Genomic DNA, 18,376 nt, shown 5'->3' with positions numbered 1-18,376 from the left:
CATTTTTGGTCACCGAACGGATGTGCAGCACTTCCCAAACGTGCTGATAATGAAACAGGAAATAATGAGAGAGTAACAGACCCCTCGCAAATATCCCCGTGCCCCAAAATGTCCCAGGTGCTTCCCAGATGCTTCCCTGACACAGAAAGGCAGAGTTTGAACGGGGGCAGGGGGCACCCTGGGGTCAGTGGTGACCAGTGCCACCAGGCCACATGGAGGCCAGCACTGGTGGTGGCAACCGGGATCCAGGCCCAATTCGTGCCTTTATGAACAACGGGATGTGGATCCAGACCCATTAATTACGATGGGATGAGGATCCAGTTCCATTTAGCACCTTAATTAACCATAAGGGTCAGGATCCAGCCGCTTTTACTGACGGTGGGACATGCGCCCAGCCCCGTTAATTGGTGCTCCAGCCCTGTTAATGAGCGATCTACTGCCGTTAATGAGTGATGCAGCCCCGCTAATTGGCGATCCAGCCCCGCTAATTGGCGATCCAGCCCCGCTAATTGGCGATCCAGCCCCGCTAATCGGCTGCGCACGCCGGTCCCCGGGCGGCGGCAATGGCGGCTCCGGCACCACCCCGCCCTGCCAGCAGGCGGCGCCACCCGCCCGGCGCATGCGCTGCCCCGCGGCGTTTCCCGCCCTGCGCGGCCCCTCAGCGCCGCCCGCCATGTTCGCGGAGCTGAACGAGCTGCTCGGGGCCTCTCCGGAGCGCCCGGACGCGGTGAGAGGGCGCTGAGAGGGCGGGAGGGACGGGCCGGGGCTGCCGGGAGCGGCGGGGCACGCTGGGAGGGGTACGGCCTCCGCAGGAGGAGGCGGCGGCCGCGGCCGGTCCCGGAGCTGAGCCGCCTTCGGCTCTTCCCTCGCCCGTTCCCGGCTCCCCGCCGCCTCTCACGGCTCTGGCTCCGGCATCCGCCGCTGAGAAGCGGCCGAGCTCTGTTCCCGCAGTGTGTCTTTGCGTGCGTGCTGCCATGCGGGAATAAAAACAGAACTGGGCGTTAGACCCGCTGCCGGGCACTGCTCCGGGGCGGGGAGCTGTTCTACAGGTGCTTTAGGGCACTAAATTAATTAGTTGAGCATATCCAGGGAGGTTTTGTGTTAATGAAGTCACGCTGAAATTAAACCCCCTCACTCTCTGTGAGAGCTGTGCAGGTAAAACGTCAGTCATGGAATCCCAGAGTGGTTTGGGCTGGAAGGAACATTAAAGCTCATCTGGTCCCACCTCCTGCCATGGGCAGGGACACCTTCCAGTGTTCCAGGCTGCTCCAGTTCCCATCCAGCCTGGCCTTGGGCACTGCCAGGGATCCAGGGGCAGCCCCAGCTGCTCTGGGCACCCTGTGCCAGGGCCTGCCCACCCTCCCAGGGAACAATTCCTTCCCAGCCTCCCATCCATCCCTGCCCTCTGGCACTGGGAAGCCATTCCCTGTGTCCTGTCCCTCCATGCCTTGTCCCCAGTCCCTCTGCAGCTCTCCTGGAGCCCCTTTAGGCCCTGCAAGGGGCTCGGAGCTCTCCCTGTGTCCTTCCCTTCTCCAGGGGAACATTCCCAGCTCTCCCAGCCCCTCGGCTCCAGAGCAGAGGGGCTCCAGCCCTGGGGCTGCTCCGGGGCCTCCTCTGGACTCTCTCCAGCAGCTCCAGGTCCCACCTGAGTGGGGCCGAGGGGCAGAATCCCCCATTTCCTGCTGCCCAGTCTGGAGCTCAGCTCAGGGCACATGGCTGGGGCATGTCCAGCTCTCACCCCTCAGCACCCCCAAGCCCTTCTGCTATGCTCATCCATCCATCCATCCCCCAGCCTTTGCTGATTCTGGGGATTGTCCTGATCCAGGTGCATCACCTTGCATTTTGTCTTGTTGAATCTCATGAGGTTCCCATGGACCCACTCCTTCAACTTCTCCAGGTCCCTCTGGATGCCCCATCCCTTCCTCTGGTGTGTGACCATACCACCAGCTTGGTGTCATCAGTAATTATTAATAAATTACCTGTGTGCTACATGTTATCCCATATTTTTCCTGACAGTTACAAGCTTAGTTAATAAAAGCAAGTTTGGGGTGATAATTTATTTTATAAGTCTGTGTACCCCTTTGTCTCCAGTTTCCCTCCTTGCCCTACTACCAGCTTATGATGGGAATAGGGCAGGTTTGTCCTTTATTTGGAAGATACTTCTGAGGTCATTCTTTGTCAAGCTGCCTGGAGTGGGGCAGGGTTGGTCTGATGGGGAAACAATACTGAGGGGAATTTGGGGTAGTGCCCTTGAGGCTCAAAGCAGATCTGGTGCAGGTGTTGGCTAAGGCTCAGTACTTGTAAAGGATAGTCTGAGGCTGCACAAAGTCCCAAATCCCTGTGGTTCCTGTGGGTTGGTGTTGGGTTTTTAATGCATGTGAAGCACTTAAGTGAGAAATGCTTGGAGTTTGTTGGCCTGTGCTCAGTGGTGGAGCTGTGGGCTGAGCGGGAATGTGGCCATCCACGAGCTTGGTTTCTGAGGCAGGTAGCTCACCTTGATGTGAACAGGAAATTCCACAGAGCAAAACCAAAAGATTTGGCCTCAAGATCCTGGGTTTGGACTTGGCAGCCAAAGCAGGAGCTGACCAAGGCCTCCTCTGTGCGAGGAATTCCCTTGGATTGAGTTGGCTCTTCCCATCCCACCACACTCCGCAGGTTCTCCTTTGTCTGGGTGTCACACCGGTGTGGCTGGCTGCCCAGCGGGCGGTGTTCCTGGGTGCTGGAGGGACTGACTTCATGCCCTGCAATGCTCATGGTATTAAATCTGGTTTACTCTGGTAGTAAATCATGAGTATTTGTGTTCTCAAGTCCCCCTCAGTGTCACCAGTCCCTGTGCAGAGCTAATCCCTGGAGTGTGCTGGGATACCCAGCCTGGCCTGGTGTCGCACTCTGTAACAGCATCAGCCCTTTGCAAACCTCTCCTTCCTGGCACTGCCATCCCAATTCCTGCAGCTCCACGCCTGCTCCGTGCTGTTTTCCAAGCTCTGACAGGCGCTGTCCCCGCAGGGCTGGTGGGTGGATGGAGCTGCTGCCAGCGTGGGTGTCTCTGTGGGTGTATCTGCCGTGTCACTGTGGGGTTGTCACACCCACTGCTGTCCTGCCAAGGGGTTTTGGCAGTTCCTAACAAGTTGCTGCACCTTCTGCCTCATAGCCTGCAGGTATTGAGAGTGTGAGGGCAGAGCATGGCTGGAACTGGCTGGGGTTCATGGAGATGCTACAGGAAGGCTTTGCCTTTGGAAGGGTTTCATCCCTGGTAGCATCTTCCTGGGACTGAGAAGGGAGAAGAAATAACAACTGGGACAGCAGTTTGATCCAGCTCATAAGGATCTTGAAAAGCCAACTTGTGGAGCAGCTATCTCCCATTTTGAGACTGGTTCCTCAACATCTGAGTCCTCTGATACTTTCGTGACTATTTGGGTCCCAAATAGATGGAATTTTATCTCCTCCTGTGTGTCTGTGGTGGCAAACTGGGACCCTGGGGTTCCTGAGACAGTGAGCAAAATCCTGGTGGTGGGGCCAGGACTTCCCTGCTTCTCAGCAGGAGAATTCCTCTTGCTGTGAGGACATCCAAGGACCTGGTTGCTTCCAGCCAGCTGTTAAATAACTTGATATTCGTAGTCTGTGGGATGGAGCTGTGTGAAGACAGTGTGAGCACAGACCTTGGAAAGCCCCACAGGTTCCTGTCAGCTTTGCTTAGCTTCCTACTTGTGTGGGCACGGTGGGTGTTGTGTCTGCACTGGTGTGACCACAGGACCAGGGCAGTGCTCGTTCGCTGTGCTGGCACTGCCAGGACATCTCAGATCCTGGGGGCAGCTCTGGGCACTCATGGGAAAGACCTTGGGGGGCTGGAGCCCCAGGAGCGGCTGATGGAGCTGGGAAAGGGGCTCAGCCTGGAGCAAAGGAGGCTCAGGGGGGACCTTGTGGCTCTGCACAAGTCCCTGACAGGAGGGGGCAGCCGGGGGGGGTCGGGCTCTGCTGACAGGGAACAGGAACAGGAGGAGAGGGAACGGCCTCAGGCTGGGCCAGGGGAGGCTCAGGGTGGATATTGGGAACATTCCTTTCCCAGAAGGGCTGTCTGGCCCTGGCACAGCTGCCCGGGACTGTGGTGGAGTCCCCATTGCTGGAGGGATTTAAAAGCCATTGTGGATGTGGCACTTGGGGACATGGGGCAGGGGTGGCCTTGGTGGTGCTGGGGGACAAGTGGACTTGATGGACTCAGAGGCCTTTTCCAGCCTCAGTGGCTGTGACCCAGTGATTCTGTCAGTGCTGTCTGAGCAGCTGCGGTGCGACAGCCCAGTGAGGGCTGGCAGGGTTGATGGCTGATGGCTGCAAGGTTTGGAAGGGCAAAAGGCCGTGTGCTCAGAGCGACAAAGGCCCACGGTGCCAGCACAGCCTGCGGGAGCCAGCCGGCAGGGAGGGCACACGGGAGCGCTCAGCCCGCTCTTCCCGGGGCTGCGGTGGGGAAGAGGGGAGCTGAAGGGGATGGAGTTGCAGGAGATAAACCCCTGAACGTCTGGGCTTGTGCTGTTTGAGCACAGGTCTCCTCCAGGCTCATCCAGGGCACGTCTCAGGGCGGTGTCCCTGTCACCGCAGTGCCCACTGAGGCATAACCCTTTTTTGGGGGGGAAGAGCTCTCACTCTGGCTGAGGGAGAGCAGCTTCCCTGCCCTGGCCTCTGCTTTGCATTCCCTGCAGTCATGTTCAATATTTGCCATTCCATTCGCTCTGCTTTAGGCACCGCAGAGTTTGTTCTGATGGATGACTTGGGAATTGCCTGTGCAGAGATGGCTTGTTGCTGCAAAAGGCTTTTTCTGTTCCTGGGAGTAGAAAAACTCCTACTTTGATAAGTTCTTTGTGTTTCCAAGCAGCTCTTCTATGATTTGTATTGATTAAAGAAACATCCTGACTAAGATTTTAATGGAAACAAACACCTTGATGAAGCTGGGGCTGATAATGAGTGTGCACTGATGAACGGAATTAATTTCCTGCCTGATCAAAACAAGGTTTATACCTTGTGCTGAGAGCTCTGCTGCACTACAGAATTCTGGTGATAAGGTTTTCCACCCCAAAGGTGGCATGTTGGAAGTAAACCTGGAAGAGAAGACAAGGGAGGACTGTGTGGGGACAGGAGGAACAGCAGCTCTAGAGGTGCTGACATTTTAAACACACTGGCAATGCTGGCTGTGGCAGGGGGAGAATGGACCGGGAATGAGTGACTGTTGTCTCCCTGCCACTTGGAGAAGAAAGATGCCTGTGAACTGGAGGAGAGGGGCATAAAGCTGGGAGGTGGAAATTGCCCAGAACCCCCTTGATGGTGTCCAGCACCAGAGGCTCCGGATGTGGCGGCGCTGGGAACGCAGTGCTCCGTATCTGTTGTTTCCAGGGTAGGGGGTGGCACCTGGTGGGCACAGAGCGTGGGGGTCCAGCTGGGGTCACAGTTGAGCACAAGGGTTTTTAGCTGGTGGACATGTGGGATGTGGTTCAGTGGTGAGCTTGGCAATTCTGGGTTAATGGTTGTCCTGGGTTGATGGTTGGACTTGATGGGCTCAGAGGGCTTTTCCAACCTTAGCAATGCTGTGATTCAGATGCCTCCCCGTGGGCTGAGTCCAGAGGAAGTGCTGGCATCCCTATGTAAACAGGCAGGCAGCTGGAGCTCTGCTTGTCCACTTCTTTCTCTGAGTAATACCTGCAGAGTTTCCTGTACCTTGAGCCAACATCTTGTCTACCAGGAGCAGTTTGTGCCCTCACCTTACTCTGTTGAGTTATTTTGCTTCTTCTTTTCCAGGGTAAATTTACGCTGCTGCGAGACTCCCGGACAGATGGCAGCTTCCTGGTGCACCACTTCCTCTCCTTCTACCTCAGAGGTGGGTCAGCAGCAGCGCTCTCTGAGGCAGGGAAACCTTGGAGGTCCCTTCAGGGTTGCTCCATGAGCAGTGGGCAGTTTTGCAGAGTGTGAAGTATCCTCATATAAACCCAAAGCTTTGGGGTTAGGATTTATGGATCCCAGTCCTGACTTGGGTGCATCCTGTAATTCTGTGCCTTTTTTCGTCGCGGGTCGTGGCGGTGGTTGTAAATCACACAGGCTCTGACCAGGAGGTGTTCACTGATATTCCATCACTGCCTCCATTTTTGTGATGTAATTACACATATCAGGATCAATTAACAACAGATAAGATCACAGTGAGTAAAGAAACAAACAGAGCCTGGCAAGTTGTCTAATTACTTTCCTGGGAACAGTTTCCCCTGTGAGTAACCTCCTGGCCCCTGCAGAGCCTCCAGCTTTCTGCTGGCACAGCCACCAGCCCAGCAAATCTGGTGCTGTCAGGCCTGAAAGGGAGCTCAGAGTGCTGGGCAGGGTGTGGGACAAGGACATGCTGCCCCCCAGAGCTGCCACTGCCTCAGCTGGGGCTTTACCCTGCTTTGAAATACTTTTTACTTAACGGAACAGAGGGAAACTGAAGGAAATCCCATGGAAAGTGGGTTGGTAACAGCATGAATGGTTCAAAGAGACCTGCCAGACACTGCCTTGGGCTCTGCTGATGTGCTGCCCTGCAGCAGTGCCCTGGGAATTGGTACTGCCCTGGGAGTCGCTGTCCGGAGCTGCCTGTCTGCCTGGGAGAAGCCTTCCATCACTGGTGGGTGGGCAGCCCTGTGGGATATTAACGTGTCTCAGAACAGGTGTGCTGGCTGTCCCCTGCCCCTTTCCAGCCCAGGACCTGGGTGCAGTTATCCCATGTTTGCAGCACCACCATGTTGTCCACTTGGTGCCCAAAACCTTTGGGAGCTCTGAAGGTTCACATGGGGCCACTGACTTGTTTGCAAGCCATGTCCGACAAACACTGATTATGTTCATACCCAAACCGTGTTCCAAAATCACATTTTATTTAGGTGTCTGACACAATTGCTTGTTCTGTGTGTTTTTCTAGTCAAGGTCACTTGCCCTGTGTGAGCCAAAATGGGGATTTTTGGCATGTCCCTGGTTTCAGTAGTTCAGTGTTTTGGCTGGCCCTTGGCCTTCTTACAGTAACACCAGCAAACTGGGCCAGCAGGTCCCAGGCTGGCCTGGCACGAGGCAGAAAAGGGGCCTTACATTTTTTAAAGTCATCTTTTTCCTTCTTTCCTTCTCTTTTAAAACTAACGTTTTCCCTAATGTGGATATCGTCTAGAAGGGTAAAAATTGAAAAGCAGGGGAGGGTCTGTGTAGACCTGCGTCACTTCAAGGTCCTTCCAAACAGATCTGTGGCCTGGCTGCTGTGATTTACGAGCTTTGATAATGTCAGCTGCCAAGTGGAGCTGCTAATGTGTGCTTTTGTCCCTCCCCAGCTGGCTGCAAGGTTTGCTTTGTGGCCCTGCTCCAGTCCTTCAGCCACTACAACATCGTGGCGCAGAAACTGGTGAGTCTCTTGGTGGGTTCATTATTACAGGTCCAGGTAGTTTCTGTTGGGTGGGAAGGAATGGGAATGGGGAGCAGGAATTGTGTGTGAGCAAATGTTTCCAGGTCTTGATGGGGACAGTTAGGATTGGTGATCCTGTGATGAGGCACGAAGAGCACTTTAGGGCAAAAACTTGGCTGCGAGGTGCCCCACAGGCTCTGCCCTGCCAAGAGCTGGATGGCTGCTTGCTTTGTGCTTAGAAATGTTTTCTGGGGATCAGCATTCCCCAGACAGGCCCAGACTAGTAGATGGAAGTTCCTTAATCCTCTGGGGAGGAAAATGCCATGGTGGCCGTGTTCCCAGGGCTGCTGTACACCTGCAGGAGCTCCTGAGGTGACTTTGTCCCCTGTCCTCTGGATCCTGTTGGGATGGAGGGCTGAGTCACCTGTTCACAAGGACACCCAAGTGCCTCATTTGGGCCCTGGGCTGAGCCATCACTTCGAGCTCTGTGAGGAGCCACGGGTATATTCCTAGGGATTTCCTTCCCGTGGTCAGTTGGGCAAGGATTATTTGTACCCTGAAATGAGGAAACAGAGAGACAAAGCAGGCAGGGTAATTCTGCGTGTCAGCAAATTGTCTGAGTTCCAAACTGCTTCACTCAGCTCTTTGTACAACACTCCAAGGTGAAATGCTCCAGGTGGGAAGTCCAGGTGACCTTCCAGGGCTGAAGGGATGAGGGCTTGCATTGGTCCTCCCTCCTCTGGTTCTGCTGGGAATTCCACTGGCACTGCTTCTCATAAAGACTCCCAGGTGTTGGGGAACCAGGTGTTGTATTCCCCACTGTAAGCATGGTGCTGCTAAACAACGGTATTTTATTTACTGCTCAGTTTTTACCTTTTGGAAGGAGTGCAGTGGTCCGGGGTACATGCAGTGGGCTGAACAAACACAGTGTTCCCCCACGGAGCTGTAACTCACAGGTGGATACTCAAGGTGTGATTCCCCTGTGGAGTGGATCCCCCTGGCTGAGCAAACCACCCCCCACAAGTACAGAGCTGTCCTGGCCTTTGTGGTGCAGAGAGGAGGAAATCTTGGAGGGAACTTGCTGAGTGGGGCAGGAAATGGGGCACAGCAACTGGTGTGGGGAGGAGATTCAGCTGTTGAATACGGGGTCCTTGCCTGCTCCTGAAGTTGGTGTGTTTCCTAATGCAGTGAGATTTCCTGCTGTGTTCTTACTGGGAGCTGCTGACATCTCCCTCCACGGAGAGGCTTAGGAGGGAGAGAACGTGGGGTTAGCTGGAGCACACATCCGATGCAAATGGGGGTGATTTGCTGTCTGATACTTGAACAAAAGGTGGCTGCCACGAAGGAGGTGATAAGCACAGCTCAGAGAAGCACTGAGCTGCTTTCAGCTCTGAGTCACTCTTGCATTGCAGCTTCATAGGTGCCCCTGAGGTCGTTGCTGTGAATTCCTCCCAAGCTCTGAGGAGCCGGAGGTCGTAACATCAGTTATTTATATCCAAGTTTCCATCGCATCTTCTCTTTGCTTTAATCCTTCTTTGCGCAGGTGAACACGTCAGGCTCAGAAAAGGTGGTTCTTGGCAGGGTAGTTTCACTCTTAAATTTGCTTAAGAACTTGTTGCTGTAGATCGTTACTGGAGACCAGTAGTGGTGTGGCCACAGGCCGAGGACAGGGCCCATCTGCTGTGCTGGCACTGCTGAGGCACCTCCCGTCCTGGGGGCAGTTCTGGGGTCCCCAGGTACAGGACAGAGTGTGTCCAGGGAAGAGAATGGAGCTGGGAAAGGGTCTGTAGCCCCAGGAGCGGCTGAGGGAGCTGGGAAAGGGGCTCAGCCTGGAGCAAAGGAGGCTCAGGGGGGACCTTGTGGCTCTGCACAAGTCCCTGACAGGAGGGGGCAGCCGGGGGGGTCGGGCTCTGCTGGCAGGGAACAGGGACAGGAGAGGGAACGGCCTCAGGCTGGGCCAGGGGAGGCTCAGGTTGGATATTGGGAACATTCCTTCCCCAGAAGGGCTGTCTGGCCCTGGCACAGCTGCCCAGGGCAGGGATGGAGTGCCCATTGCTGGAGGGATTTAACAGCCCTGTGGATGTGGCACTTGGGGACATGGGGCAGGGGTGGCCTTGGCAGTGCTGGGGGAATCGTTGGACTTGATGGACTCAGAGGCCTTTTCCAGCTTCAGTGATTCTGTGACTGACTATGCCCTTAGGAAAGACTGCACTTGGAAGAGCTTCAGAACTGAGCAATGCTCCAGTTTCTTTAGGGAGCAGGGTAGTCCCAGGCCCAGGAGGAGGCTCCTGGAGCCAGGGTGGATTGTACAGTCTGTACAGTGACACTTGTAGCACTGGTGTGTGGTGATACAGTGAGTATTTATACACAGCTGAAGTGATGCTTCTAAGGGCTTGCTGTTTTCCCAGCTACCAGGTGTTACAAGTCCCAAACCACTTACTTACGTGTTAGCTAACTGCAGGGATGTATCTTGCAGGAGAAGCTTCCCTGGCTTTTTGTGCCTGTGTCCTCTTTTCCTGAGGACCTACACTTCATTTTAAGGCACTGTCGATGTTATTGGCCCTGACCTTGCAGAGAACATGCAGGGCTATATGAGGACAAACAGCACCAGGGCACCCTGCCAGGTTGATGTTCCCACCCTCACTTTTACAAAGTTTGTTTTAAAGGGAAGCCAGATTTTTTCCCCATTTGATGCCCATCTCCTGTCCCCTGCTTCGAGTTCACAGCCTGGAGGATGTGGCCTGGCCTGATCACTGATGGCCACACTTTGTCCCACAGCTGTTTGCTGATGGAGCTCATTCCCCCAGCTTTGCACACTCCATTCCTTGTTCTGTCCTTCAAATATTTTGCTTTCCCGTATGGAATGGCCAGCGGTGAGTGGCAGCTCTGGTTTGAGGGGCTGTCACTGCTGGCAGGCTGGAGGGCACCAGGCAGAGGGGCAGGAGCAGCTGAGCTGCTGCTGCAGGAGCATTCCTGGGCTGGGTCGATGGCTGACATCGTGCCAGAGATAATGTCCCTGTGCCCCAGGGTAATGGAGCAGGATGCTGGCACGGAATGAAAGCTTTCAGGCTGTTTGAGGGCTGGGCAGCGCTGTGGCTGTGACGCGGGTATGTCAGTCCTGCAGGGGCATCGGTCCTGTCTGTGCACTCAGGAAGGTGCCACTGGCCATTTTGAGCACTCTTCCCACTTTTCCAAGCTGTCTGATGCTTCCTGTGCTGCTTCCAGTGGTCACACTGGGTGGGCTGCTAGCAGGGAGTCAGGCAGAGGTTTGCTGTGGTAGGTGACTGCAGTGGGTGAGTCCAGGTCTCCCTGGGACCTGGGCCCCCCGCTGGAAATGAGGCTGGACTTGCTGGGTCCATGCCGTGGCACTGAGGGGGTCGAATTCTTGGTCTGACACAGAGGCACCCTGTCCCTGGCTGCTGTGGACCTTCTCTGTCACCCAGGCAGGCCCCAGTGGCACAGAACGGAGCTCCCTTCTAAAGAGGGGACACTTCTTGCAGATCTGAGGTACAGAGAGTTTGTGTGTGCAGGAAGAAATGGCTGAAACAAAGGTAAAATCGGTTGTTGAATTATTTTTATTAATGTGAATTTAGTCACGGCATTTCAGCAGGTTCCCAGTCCTGTGGACTGCAGAAATCCCTGAGGGAATGAGGTTTGTGAGGCTGCTGTGCAGCCCAGCCCTTCTTTATGGCATGGCAGGTATTTATTTGCTGGCTGTTCCCCGCTCCTCACCTGCCACATAAAGGTGGTTCTGTCCTTGGCTAGGAAGTTTTCCATGGTGTGTGCTTGGAATTGCCCAATAACACTGATATTTCTGAAGCTGTTACTGAGGGGTGGTGTCAAAAAAAATCTATTGCTTTATAGGGGGAGTTTGAAGAGGGAATGAGCATTCAGGCATAGATTCCTTCCCAACTGTGTAGAAGGAAAATAGAGGAAGCATTTTTCTCAGGTAGCAGGATTCACAAGGTTGGGAGTGCAAGCAGCTTCCATTTAAATCAGGGAACAGATGTCAGCAGATGGGTGTTCACTCAGGCCTCAGATTATTCTTAATATCTGTGTTACAAAGTGATAGTGCTGCAAAATTGAGCCTGGGAAGATAATCATGGAATAGTTTGGGTCGGAAGACACCTGAAAAGGTCACCTAGTCCAATCCTCCAGGAAATAATTATACTGCGCATGATCAAGGAATCATTGAGGTTGGAAAAGCCCTCAAGGATCATTGCATCCACCTGTCCCCCAGCACTGCTAAGACCACCACTAACCCATGTTCCCAAGTGCCACATCCACAAGGCTTTTAAATCCCCCCAGGGATGGTGACTCCTCCACTGCCCTGGGCAGCCCCTTCCGATGCCTGACCACCCTTTTTGAGAAGAAACTGTGGAGAGCAAGAAGGTCCCCCCTGAGCCTCCCCTTCTCCAGGCTGAGCCCCCCCGGCTCCCTCAGCCCTTGACAGGGCTTGGAGCAACCTAGTCTAGTGGAAGGTGTCCCTGTAGAGGGATGGAACTGAATGGTCTTTAAACATCCCTGCAACCCAAACCTTTGTAGAATTCTGTGATCTCAGCTGGAGTCGTCTCTGTGTCTGCTGCCGCTCTGGGATGTCTCCGTTGGAGCTGGACATTCCCAACACGTGGCTCTCCATTGGCCTCACCACCAGGCAGGGCTTTGAGCCAGTTGAGTTTGAGTCGAAGCCCCAGGCGTTTGTCGTGGTCCCTCCTCCTCCTCCAAGTGGAGCCAGGGCTGCTTCCCGTGGGAGCTCTGGCTGCCCTCTCCCAGGTGTTGTGCAAGTGTTGGGATGCCCAGCCCACGAAGCTCTCTGGATCCAGGCAGTGCCCATCTCAGCTGCGTGGGCTGTGCCAGGAGCCGTCATTGCCACAGGCATGATCTGGAGATAATGAAAAACAAAAGCTTTCACCACCCAGGAAGGGAGGTGAAGGAATTGCTCACAGCAGCTCTTGGAGAAACCTGGGCCATCCTCTCCCTGCCTCTGGACAGGCAGCTGATTTTCTCCCATGCCACCAAGCTGGCTTCCCAGGAGGAATTCCGGGATGTTTGAGGCCCCAAATCACAGTGTGTTTTTGTTATCTTCTGGTAAAGTACAGAAGAGCGAATGTGCCACCAGTGACTGTAACACAAGTGCCCATTTCATCCCTGAAGCACTGACTTTATCAGCACATTTAGATAAGATTTGATTCAAGTAAGAATGCAAATTCAGCTGTTGACCCGCGTGGTTCTGTGTGCACCATTTTCTATAAGTGTTCACTCTGAAACCTAATGTTTTCCTCTCTCGAGGGAGTCAGTCTGGCAGCTGCCAAGGAGCGGGGACAGCTCGTCTTCCTGGAGGGCCTCAAGTCCTGCCTTGACCTCCTGTTTGGGGAGGAGGAGCAGCCAGGACAGCCCAGTCCTCTGCAGTTTCTGAGGTGAGCCTGGGCATGGAGTGTTCCTCCTCATATCTGCTGCCACCAGGAGCACCACCCAAGGTCCAGGACTGGCTCCCACTGCCCTTTGCGCTCCCCTCCAAGGCCCAAGGACTCAGAGCTGGACACTGAGTGAAGGGAAATGCCAGCCCTGTGCACATCCCCCTAAGTGTCCTGGCCTGTCCCTCGCTGCTGCTCATGGAGGCATCCTGTCCCCCTTTCCAGAAGTTTAGGGGAACTTCCACCCCCATCCTCATTGCCAAGCATGTCACAGGTCTAAAAAACCATTTATTTCATCACTCCACAGGTTTGTGTCAAATGAAACCCCAGCCATGTGTTTTTATTCCCTTCTGTCATTATTTTGAGTTTTATTCTTATCAAAGAGAACAGTGCTGCTTTATCCCTGCTGGCTTTTGGGTTTATTCTTGCTTTATTCTCTCCGTTGTCACCTGGGAAGCTCAGCAAAGGCCAAACACTTCCCTGACAGTGTCCAAGGCGAGGTTGGACGGGGCTTGGAGCAACCTGGGATAGTGGAAGGTGTTCCTGCCCAGGGCAGAGGGGTGGCACTGGATGGGCTTTGAGTTTCCTTCCCACCCAAACCATTCCAGGATCCCTGGAGCAGGGCAGGAGGGTTTCACCATACACAGGTGTAAAGGAGCAGTGGCTGAAGGGCAGTGAGGAGATCTCTGTCACAGCAGGGAGGGGGCAGGATGGTGATACCACTCTGGGTCAGTGGGTCAGGAGGGGGACACGCAGTGCCGAGCCCCTGACACCTCCTTCATCTCTTCCAGTGGGAGCACCTCTGACCTCAGAGCCTTGTTTGACTTTGTGCGGGTGTCCCTGACTCCTGCTGATGGTGATTCCTGGAAAGGCCCCGTGCTGCTGGTGGACGACCTCAGTGTCCTGCTGAGCCTGGGGGCTGCACCAGTGGCTGTGCTGGACTTCATCCACTACTGCCGCGTGTCTGTGTGCTGCCAGCTGAAGGTACTGCTTCCCGTGGGCTCTGGCTGTGCACAGAGGCTCCAGAGCAAAGCCTGGCTTGATTCTCTCCTTCTACCTGACCTTGATGAGGTTTTTGGAAGGCTGTGGCTGTCCAGGGAGTTCAGATCATTGCTCTGGGGCCACTCTGGGGAGTTGTGTGGGTCCTTGAGTACCTGTGCAGGCTCCTGTTCAGCTGGGTTCCTGGGAGATGCTGCCCAGAGAAGGGTTCTCTGTGTCTCTGATGTATGAACAGGGATTTGAGGTGTAAAACAGTGTTATTTGGAGCTCCTGGCTCTCCAGAGATCCTGACTCACACCCCTGTGTGGGAGGGCAGGGGTGGAAACAGGTCATGTGAGGGGCTGGTGAGTCTCGCAGGGGACAGAAATGAAGGAGCCCTTGGGGGGCACCCCAGTCCCTGTTCCCACCACCCTGCAGGGTGGCTGCTCTGGCTGGTCCCCAAGGCAGGGTGATGATCTACAGAGGTCTCCCAGCGATGTGGTGACTCCTGAGAGCACCACAGGAGAAGTGCTCACAGCCACATCCAAACTGCCATCACAGGTGGCATCCCCTCCGTGGGCACTTCCCTGCAGGAGTGAGGAATGAGCCGGTGTCGGGTGTTGTCACCCTGCACTTCACACAGCCACACAGCGTGGGGTGTTGGGCTCTACATGCTGACAGGGGATGGTCTGATTGCAGAGAATATTTACCTCCGAAGAGCTAAAAAAGATGATAAACCACGCTAACACCTTGCTATTTCTGTCTGAGGTGTTCCGAAGCTTTAAAGTACATTTTAATTGATTGAGAATTCATGTTATTTTAAGTCAGTGGTGACTTGCACGGGCTGAGGCAGAGTCTCTTGGGGTGGATGTTAATAGAGTCGGTGTGTTGTGGAGGTGTTTGTTCTCTGTCAGAGCTGTGAGGGTGTGAGCCTTGCTGCAGCCCTTTGGCCGTCTCTTTATTTACCTGCTCTGAATTCAGTCAGTGCCATCTGCCTAGCCTGACAGACTGGTTCAGCCACTGTCTCCTTACAAAGGCTTGAGGTATTTTTAGACTGCACGTTACATGTATGTGTGTGTGTGTACACAATGTACAGTGAGCTCTTCAGTGTGTATATGTCATAGAGTGGCCTGGGTTGGAAGGGACCTTAAAGATCGCATATGCCATGGGCAGGGACACCTCTGATTTGGGCCCCAGAGCTGGAGGCAGCTCTGCAGGTGGGGTCTCACCTGAGTGGGGCAGAGGAGCAGAATCCCCCCTCCCCTGCTGCCCACGCTGGGGGATCAGCCCAGGGTATGGGGGGTTTCTGGCTGGGGCATGTCCAGCCTCTCCATCAGCAGCTGCTGGTTATTTTCCCAGTGGAATTCAGACCAAGCTGGAGCTTAGATGGGGTGTTTGTGAAAGCTGCTGTTGCCACCCCCCATCCTTCCCCTAAGGGATTAGGCCCAGCCAGGGCCTCATCCCTGCCTCCTGCTCCCGTTCCAGGGCAACGTCGTGGTGCTGGTTCACAGCAACGAGGATTCGGAAGATGAGGAGAATGAACTGGTTGTGAACTCCCTGTGTCATCACAGCGACCTCATCCTGTGGGCAGAGGGGCTGGCCACCGGCTTCTGCAAGGATGTTCACGGGCAGGTGAGGCACAGCAGAGCATGGACAGGTGGCACGTGTCCCTGTCACCTACAGCACTGCAGGCCCCGGGGTTGTGGGAGACAGCCCAGGCTGTGGCTAAGGAGTAATACCGTGGGCATCAGTATCTGCTGGAGCACTCAGCTGTCACTGCTTCTGCAGGGATATTCAGGGACATCCTGCCACCTGGGACTCCCCAATTCCCAAAGCTTTCCCGGGTGATGGTGATGGCTAACTTTCCTGGGAAGTTTCCCCAAATGGTGGATCTGAGCCTGGTCTGTGGTGATCCCTGCAGGGCTGGGAGGGTGCTGACACTTGTGTGATCCCTCATCGGGGGCTGCCACCAAGGGCACGGGGACAGGCAGCTGCTGCTGGATTATTTATCAGTGACCCCCCTTCCCTGCAGGCCAGCCAGAGGCATGGGGAGCAAGGATACTCTGGGCAGCCAAAGGGACAATGTTCCTATTCCTTTCCCTTTGCAGATTAAGATAATCAAGAGATTGTCCTTGCGGCAGGCGGCGGAGCAAGATCTGGTCCAGATCTACCAGTACAAGATCCAGGACAGGAACGTCACCTTTTTCGCGCGGGGCCTGTCGGCTGCAGTCCTGTGACACTGTGACAGTGCAGGGTGAGCCTGGGAATGTCAGTCCCTGCCTCTACATGAGCACCACCAGCACCTTCCAGGAGCAGCACAGCAAACTGACCCGGGAGGGAAGCTCAGACACACCTGGAAGTGGTGCCAACGAGGGATCAGCTTGCCCGGGGCCTGCCACATCCCTTTGTCCTCCCACCCCGTTCCCAACACGCTCAGGCCAAAAAAGGGAGCAAGAACTTGCAAGAATGGCCCTCGGAGCATGTAAATACAGGCAGGGGGTGCCTGCGAGCTGGGTGTGCCTCGCCTCACCTTTTCCAGTGTGTTCAGCACAGCATGGCGGTGCCAGGCACTGCACGGAGGGAGCACCCCCTCCCTCCTGCTGGCACGGGAGGAGATGACACACAGCGGGTGGAGCAGGGATGGTCTGGGAGCCTGGCGCAATCCTCTCCTTGCTCCCTGCTCCGGCTGGCAGGGATTTGCCCAACTCCCCGCTCCCGTTGGTGCCGTTGGTAAATCTGTAGCTCCGTGTGTAGCCCCTCACCTGGCTGTGCTGAGACCTGGGTGCTGCCGTGGCTTATCCCCTGCAGCTTCCCAAGCTCATCCTTGGCTTTGTGGTCGGATAAACCCCTCTGTGAGCCTCTGTCTCAGCCACTGCTTCCTCATCCCAAAGCCTGACTGGCAGTGACACGACCCGCCTGTGCTGAAGCATTCTTTTTATAATAATAATAATCCCTAATTTTAGTGAGATAAGGGTACAGTGATTAGGTAACCGTGGATCTCTGGGTGGGAAATACTCCCCACCTGCTCCTTGGCAGGGGGCAGGAATGGGCGTCTCCCAAGCCTGCATGAGGAGATGGCCCTCCCCTGGCCACAAGGGCAATCCTGGGAGCAGAGCTCAGGCCTGGAGGTGTCCTGGTAGATGCTCCTGCTGGGATATCCGATTTATCCTGGGAGATAAATGACATACCACACACTTGTGAGAATCCAGAGTGACCTGCCAGGTCTTTGCAGCTCCAGAGCTGGGGTTGCAACTCTGTCAGTGGGACACATTCCTGCTTTTTCCATGTAGACTCAGTGATCCATCCCATGCTGGTTTGGGAATGTGCCCCTTGGCCTTGGAGTTTTGGGAGCCCTGGCATGCTCAGAGCTGTGGCTGCTGATCAGTGGCAGCCCAGGGAGGCCAGGCAGACTCCAGGGATTGTGGCAAAGCCACAAGGAATTCGGGAGGGGAGTCAGGCCATGTGTGCACTACAGGATCACTTGTCCCTGGTGTCCCCTGGGTCTCTGTGCTCTGCTGTGGAAGTGGCAGTGCCCAGTGCCACCGCTGCTGTCCCAGTGTGGTGGCAGGGCCCAGGGGACAATGCACCATCACAATCTGCAAAGGGAGAATGAGAGGACCAGTAGCTGCTGGCACTGCCGCTGCTTAAGGAGCAGCTGTATGGGCACAGAATGGTGTATAATTGGAGTAATATCTGTATGATTACCCTTGGAGAGATCCCAAAGCCTGGCTCCCAGGCTCTGCCTCCCTCTCTGAAACCGGCAGGGTCATTGTGTGGCATCACTGTATGGCATCACTGCTGGCTTTTGCCTGGTTCTTTCTGCCCTTAACCAGTGCCTGTATCCAAGAAATGGGCTGGGGAGCCTCGTCCTGACCCCTCCATGTCCCCATGCAGGGGCTGTTTCCCGGGATCTGAGCCCTTTGGAATGAGCCACTCTGCCTGTACCATATAGCAGTGCGAGCTTGGACGGGGAGATGAAGCCTGTGCTGGCTGCTGAGTCACAGTGAGGACCAAGCCCAGCATTCCCAGCACCCCTGCCCAATGTCCAGCAGTGGCCTTGGCCATCAGGACGTGATGGGGCAGCTGCGCTGAGCCAAGGCCACCGGCGCAGCTGTGACTGAGCCAAGGCCTCGCTCTGGAGCTGACGCTGTGAGAGGCCAGCCGCAGAGTGGATGTCAGGAATGATGCCATCGGTGGCAGGACAGGATGGCCTTGCCTGGGGTCAGCCACCAGCTGCGTGCTCAGGGCCGCTGCCACGGGCAGTGTTTGTGTGCCAGCTGGAGCTTGGGCAACACTGAGAAATGTGGGACAACCTGAGGGCTCAGGTCTCCATTCCCTTGGCCTCAGAGGGAGCTGCAAGCAGGGGGAAGTCCCACCAAGGTTCGGGCTGGTGGGACAGGGGTGCAGGTCCCTGGGAAAAGGGGGTATTGTTACATTGGGAAAAGCTGCTGGCAGCAGGGACTAACGTTGGTAAGCGTCAGGGTCTGACAGCTGCAAGGAGGGCCCTGGAAGGGCTGTTTTGGGGGTGCTCAGCCCCTGGAGATGAAGGAGCAGAGAATATGTTTTCCAGCACCCCAGCCCGTGCCAGCAC

At 55.3% G+C, this 18,376-nt stretch overlaps 1 protein-coding gene across 1 annotated transcript; it reads left to right on the top strand.

Annotated features, from left to right (window-relative positions):
* The first annotated feature begins 620 nt into the window (after nt 1-620).
* Nucleotides 621-16,751, top strand: ELP6 (elongator acetyltransferase complex subunit 6). The gene is made up of 7 exons (XM_032101998.1): nt 621-727; nt 5,785-5,863; nt 7,323-7,393; nt 12,683-12,810; nt 13,599-13,791; nt 15,271-15,417; nt 15,894-16,751. The coding sequence occupies exons 1-7, from the start codon at nt 674-676 to the stop codon at nt 16,020-16,022; spliced, it is 801 nt and encodes a 266-aa protein (XP_031957889.1). The 5' UTR covers nt 621-673; the 3' UTR covers nt 16,023-16,751.
* Nucleotides 16,752-18,376: the final 1,625 nt, after the last annotated feature.

This window comes from Corvus moneduloides, chromosome 1, assembly GCF_009650955.1.
Source record: "Corvus moneduloides isolate bCorMon1 chromosome 1, bCorMon1.pri, whole genome shotgun sequence".
Lineage (NCBI taxonomy): Eukaryota > Metazoa > Chordata > Aves > Passeriformes > Corvidae > Corvus > Corvus moneduloides.
The sequence above is the reverse complement of the archived record's forward strand: the minus strand, read 5'-3'. Positions and strand labels throughout refer to the sequence as shown.

Excerpts from the sequence above, each read along its gene's own strand:
- ELP6 (XM_032101998.1), top strand. The coding sequence starts at position 674 with ATGTTCGCGGAGCTGAACGAGCTGCTCGGGGCCTCTCCGGAGCGCCCG. Across the intron at positions 5,864-7,322 it reads CCTCTCCTTCTACCTCAGAG|CTGGCTGCAAGGTTTGCTTT; the intron begins GTGGGTCAGCAG and ends GTCCCTCCCCAG. Across the intron at positions 12,811-13,598 it reads AGTCCTCTGCAGTTTCTGAG|TGGGAGCACCTCTGACCTCA; the intron begins GTGAGCCTGGGC and ends CATCTCTTCCAG.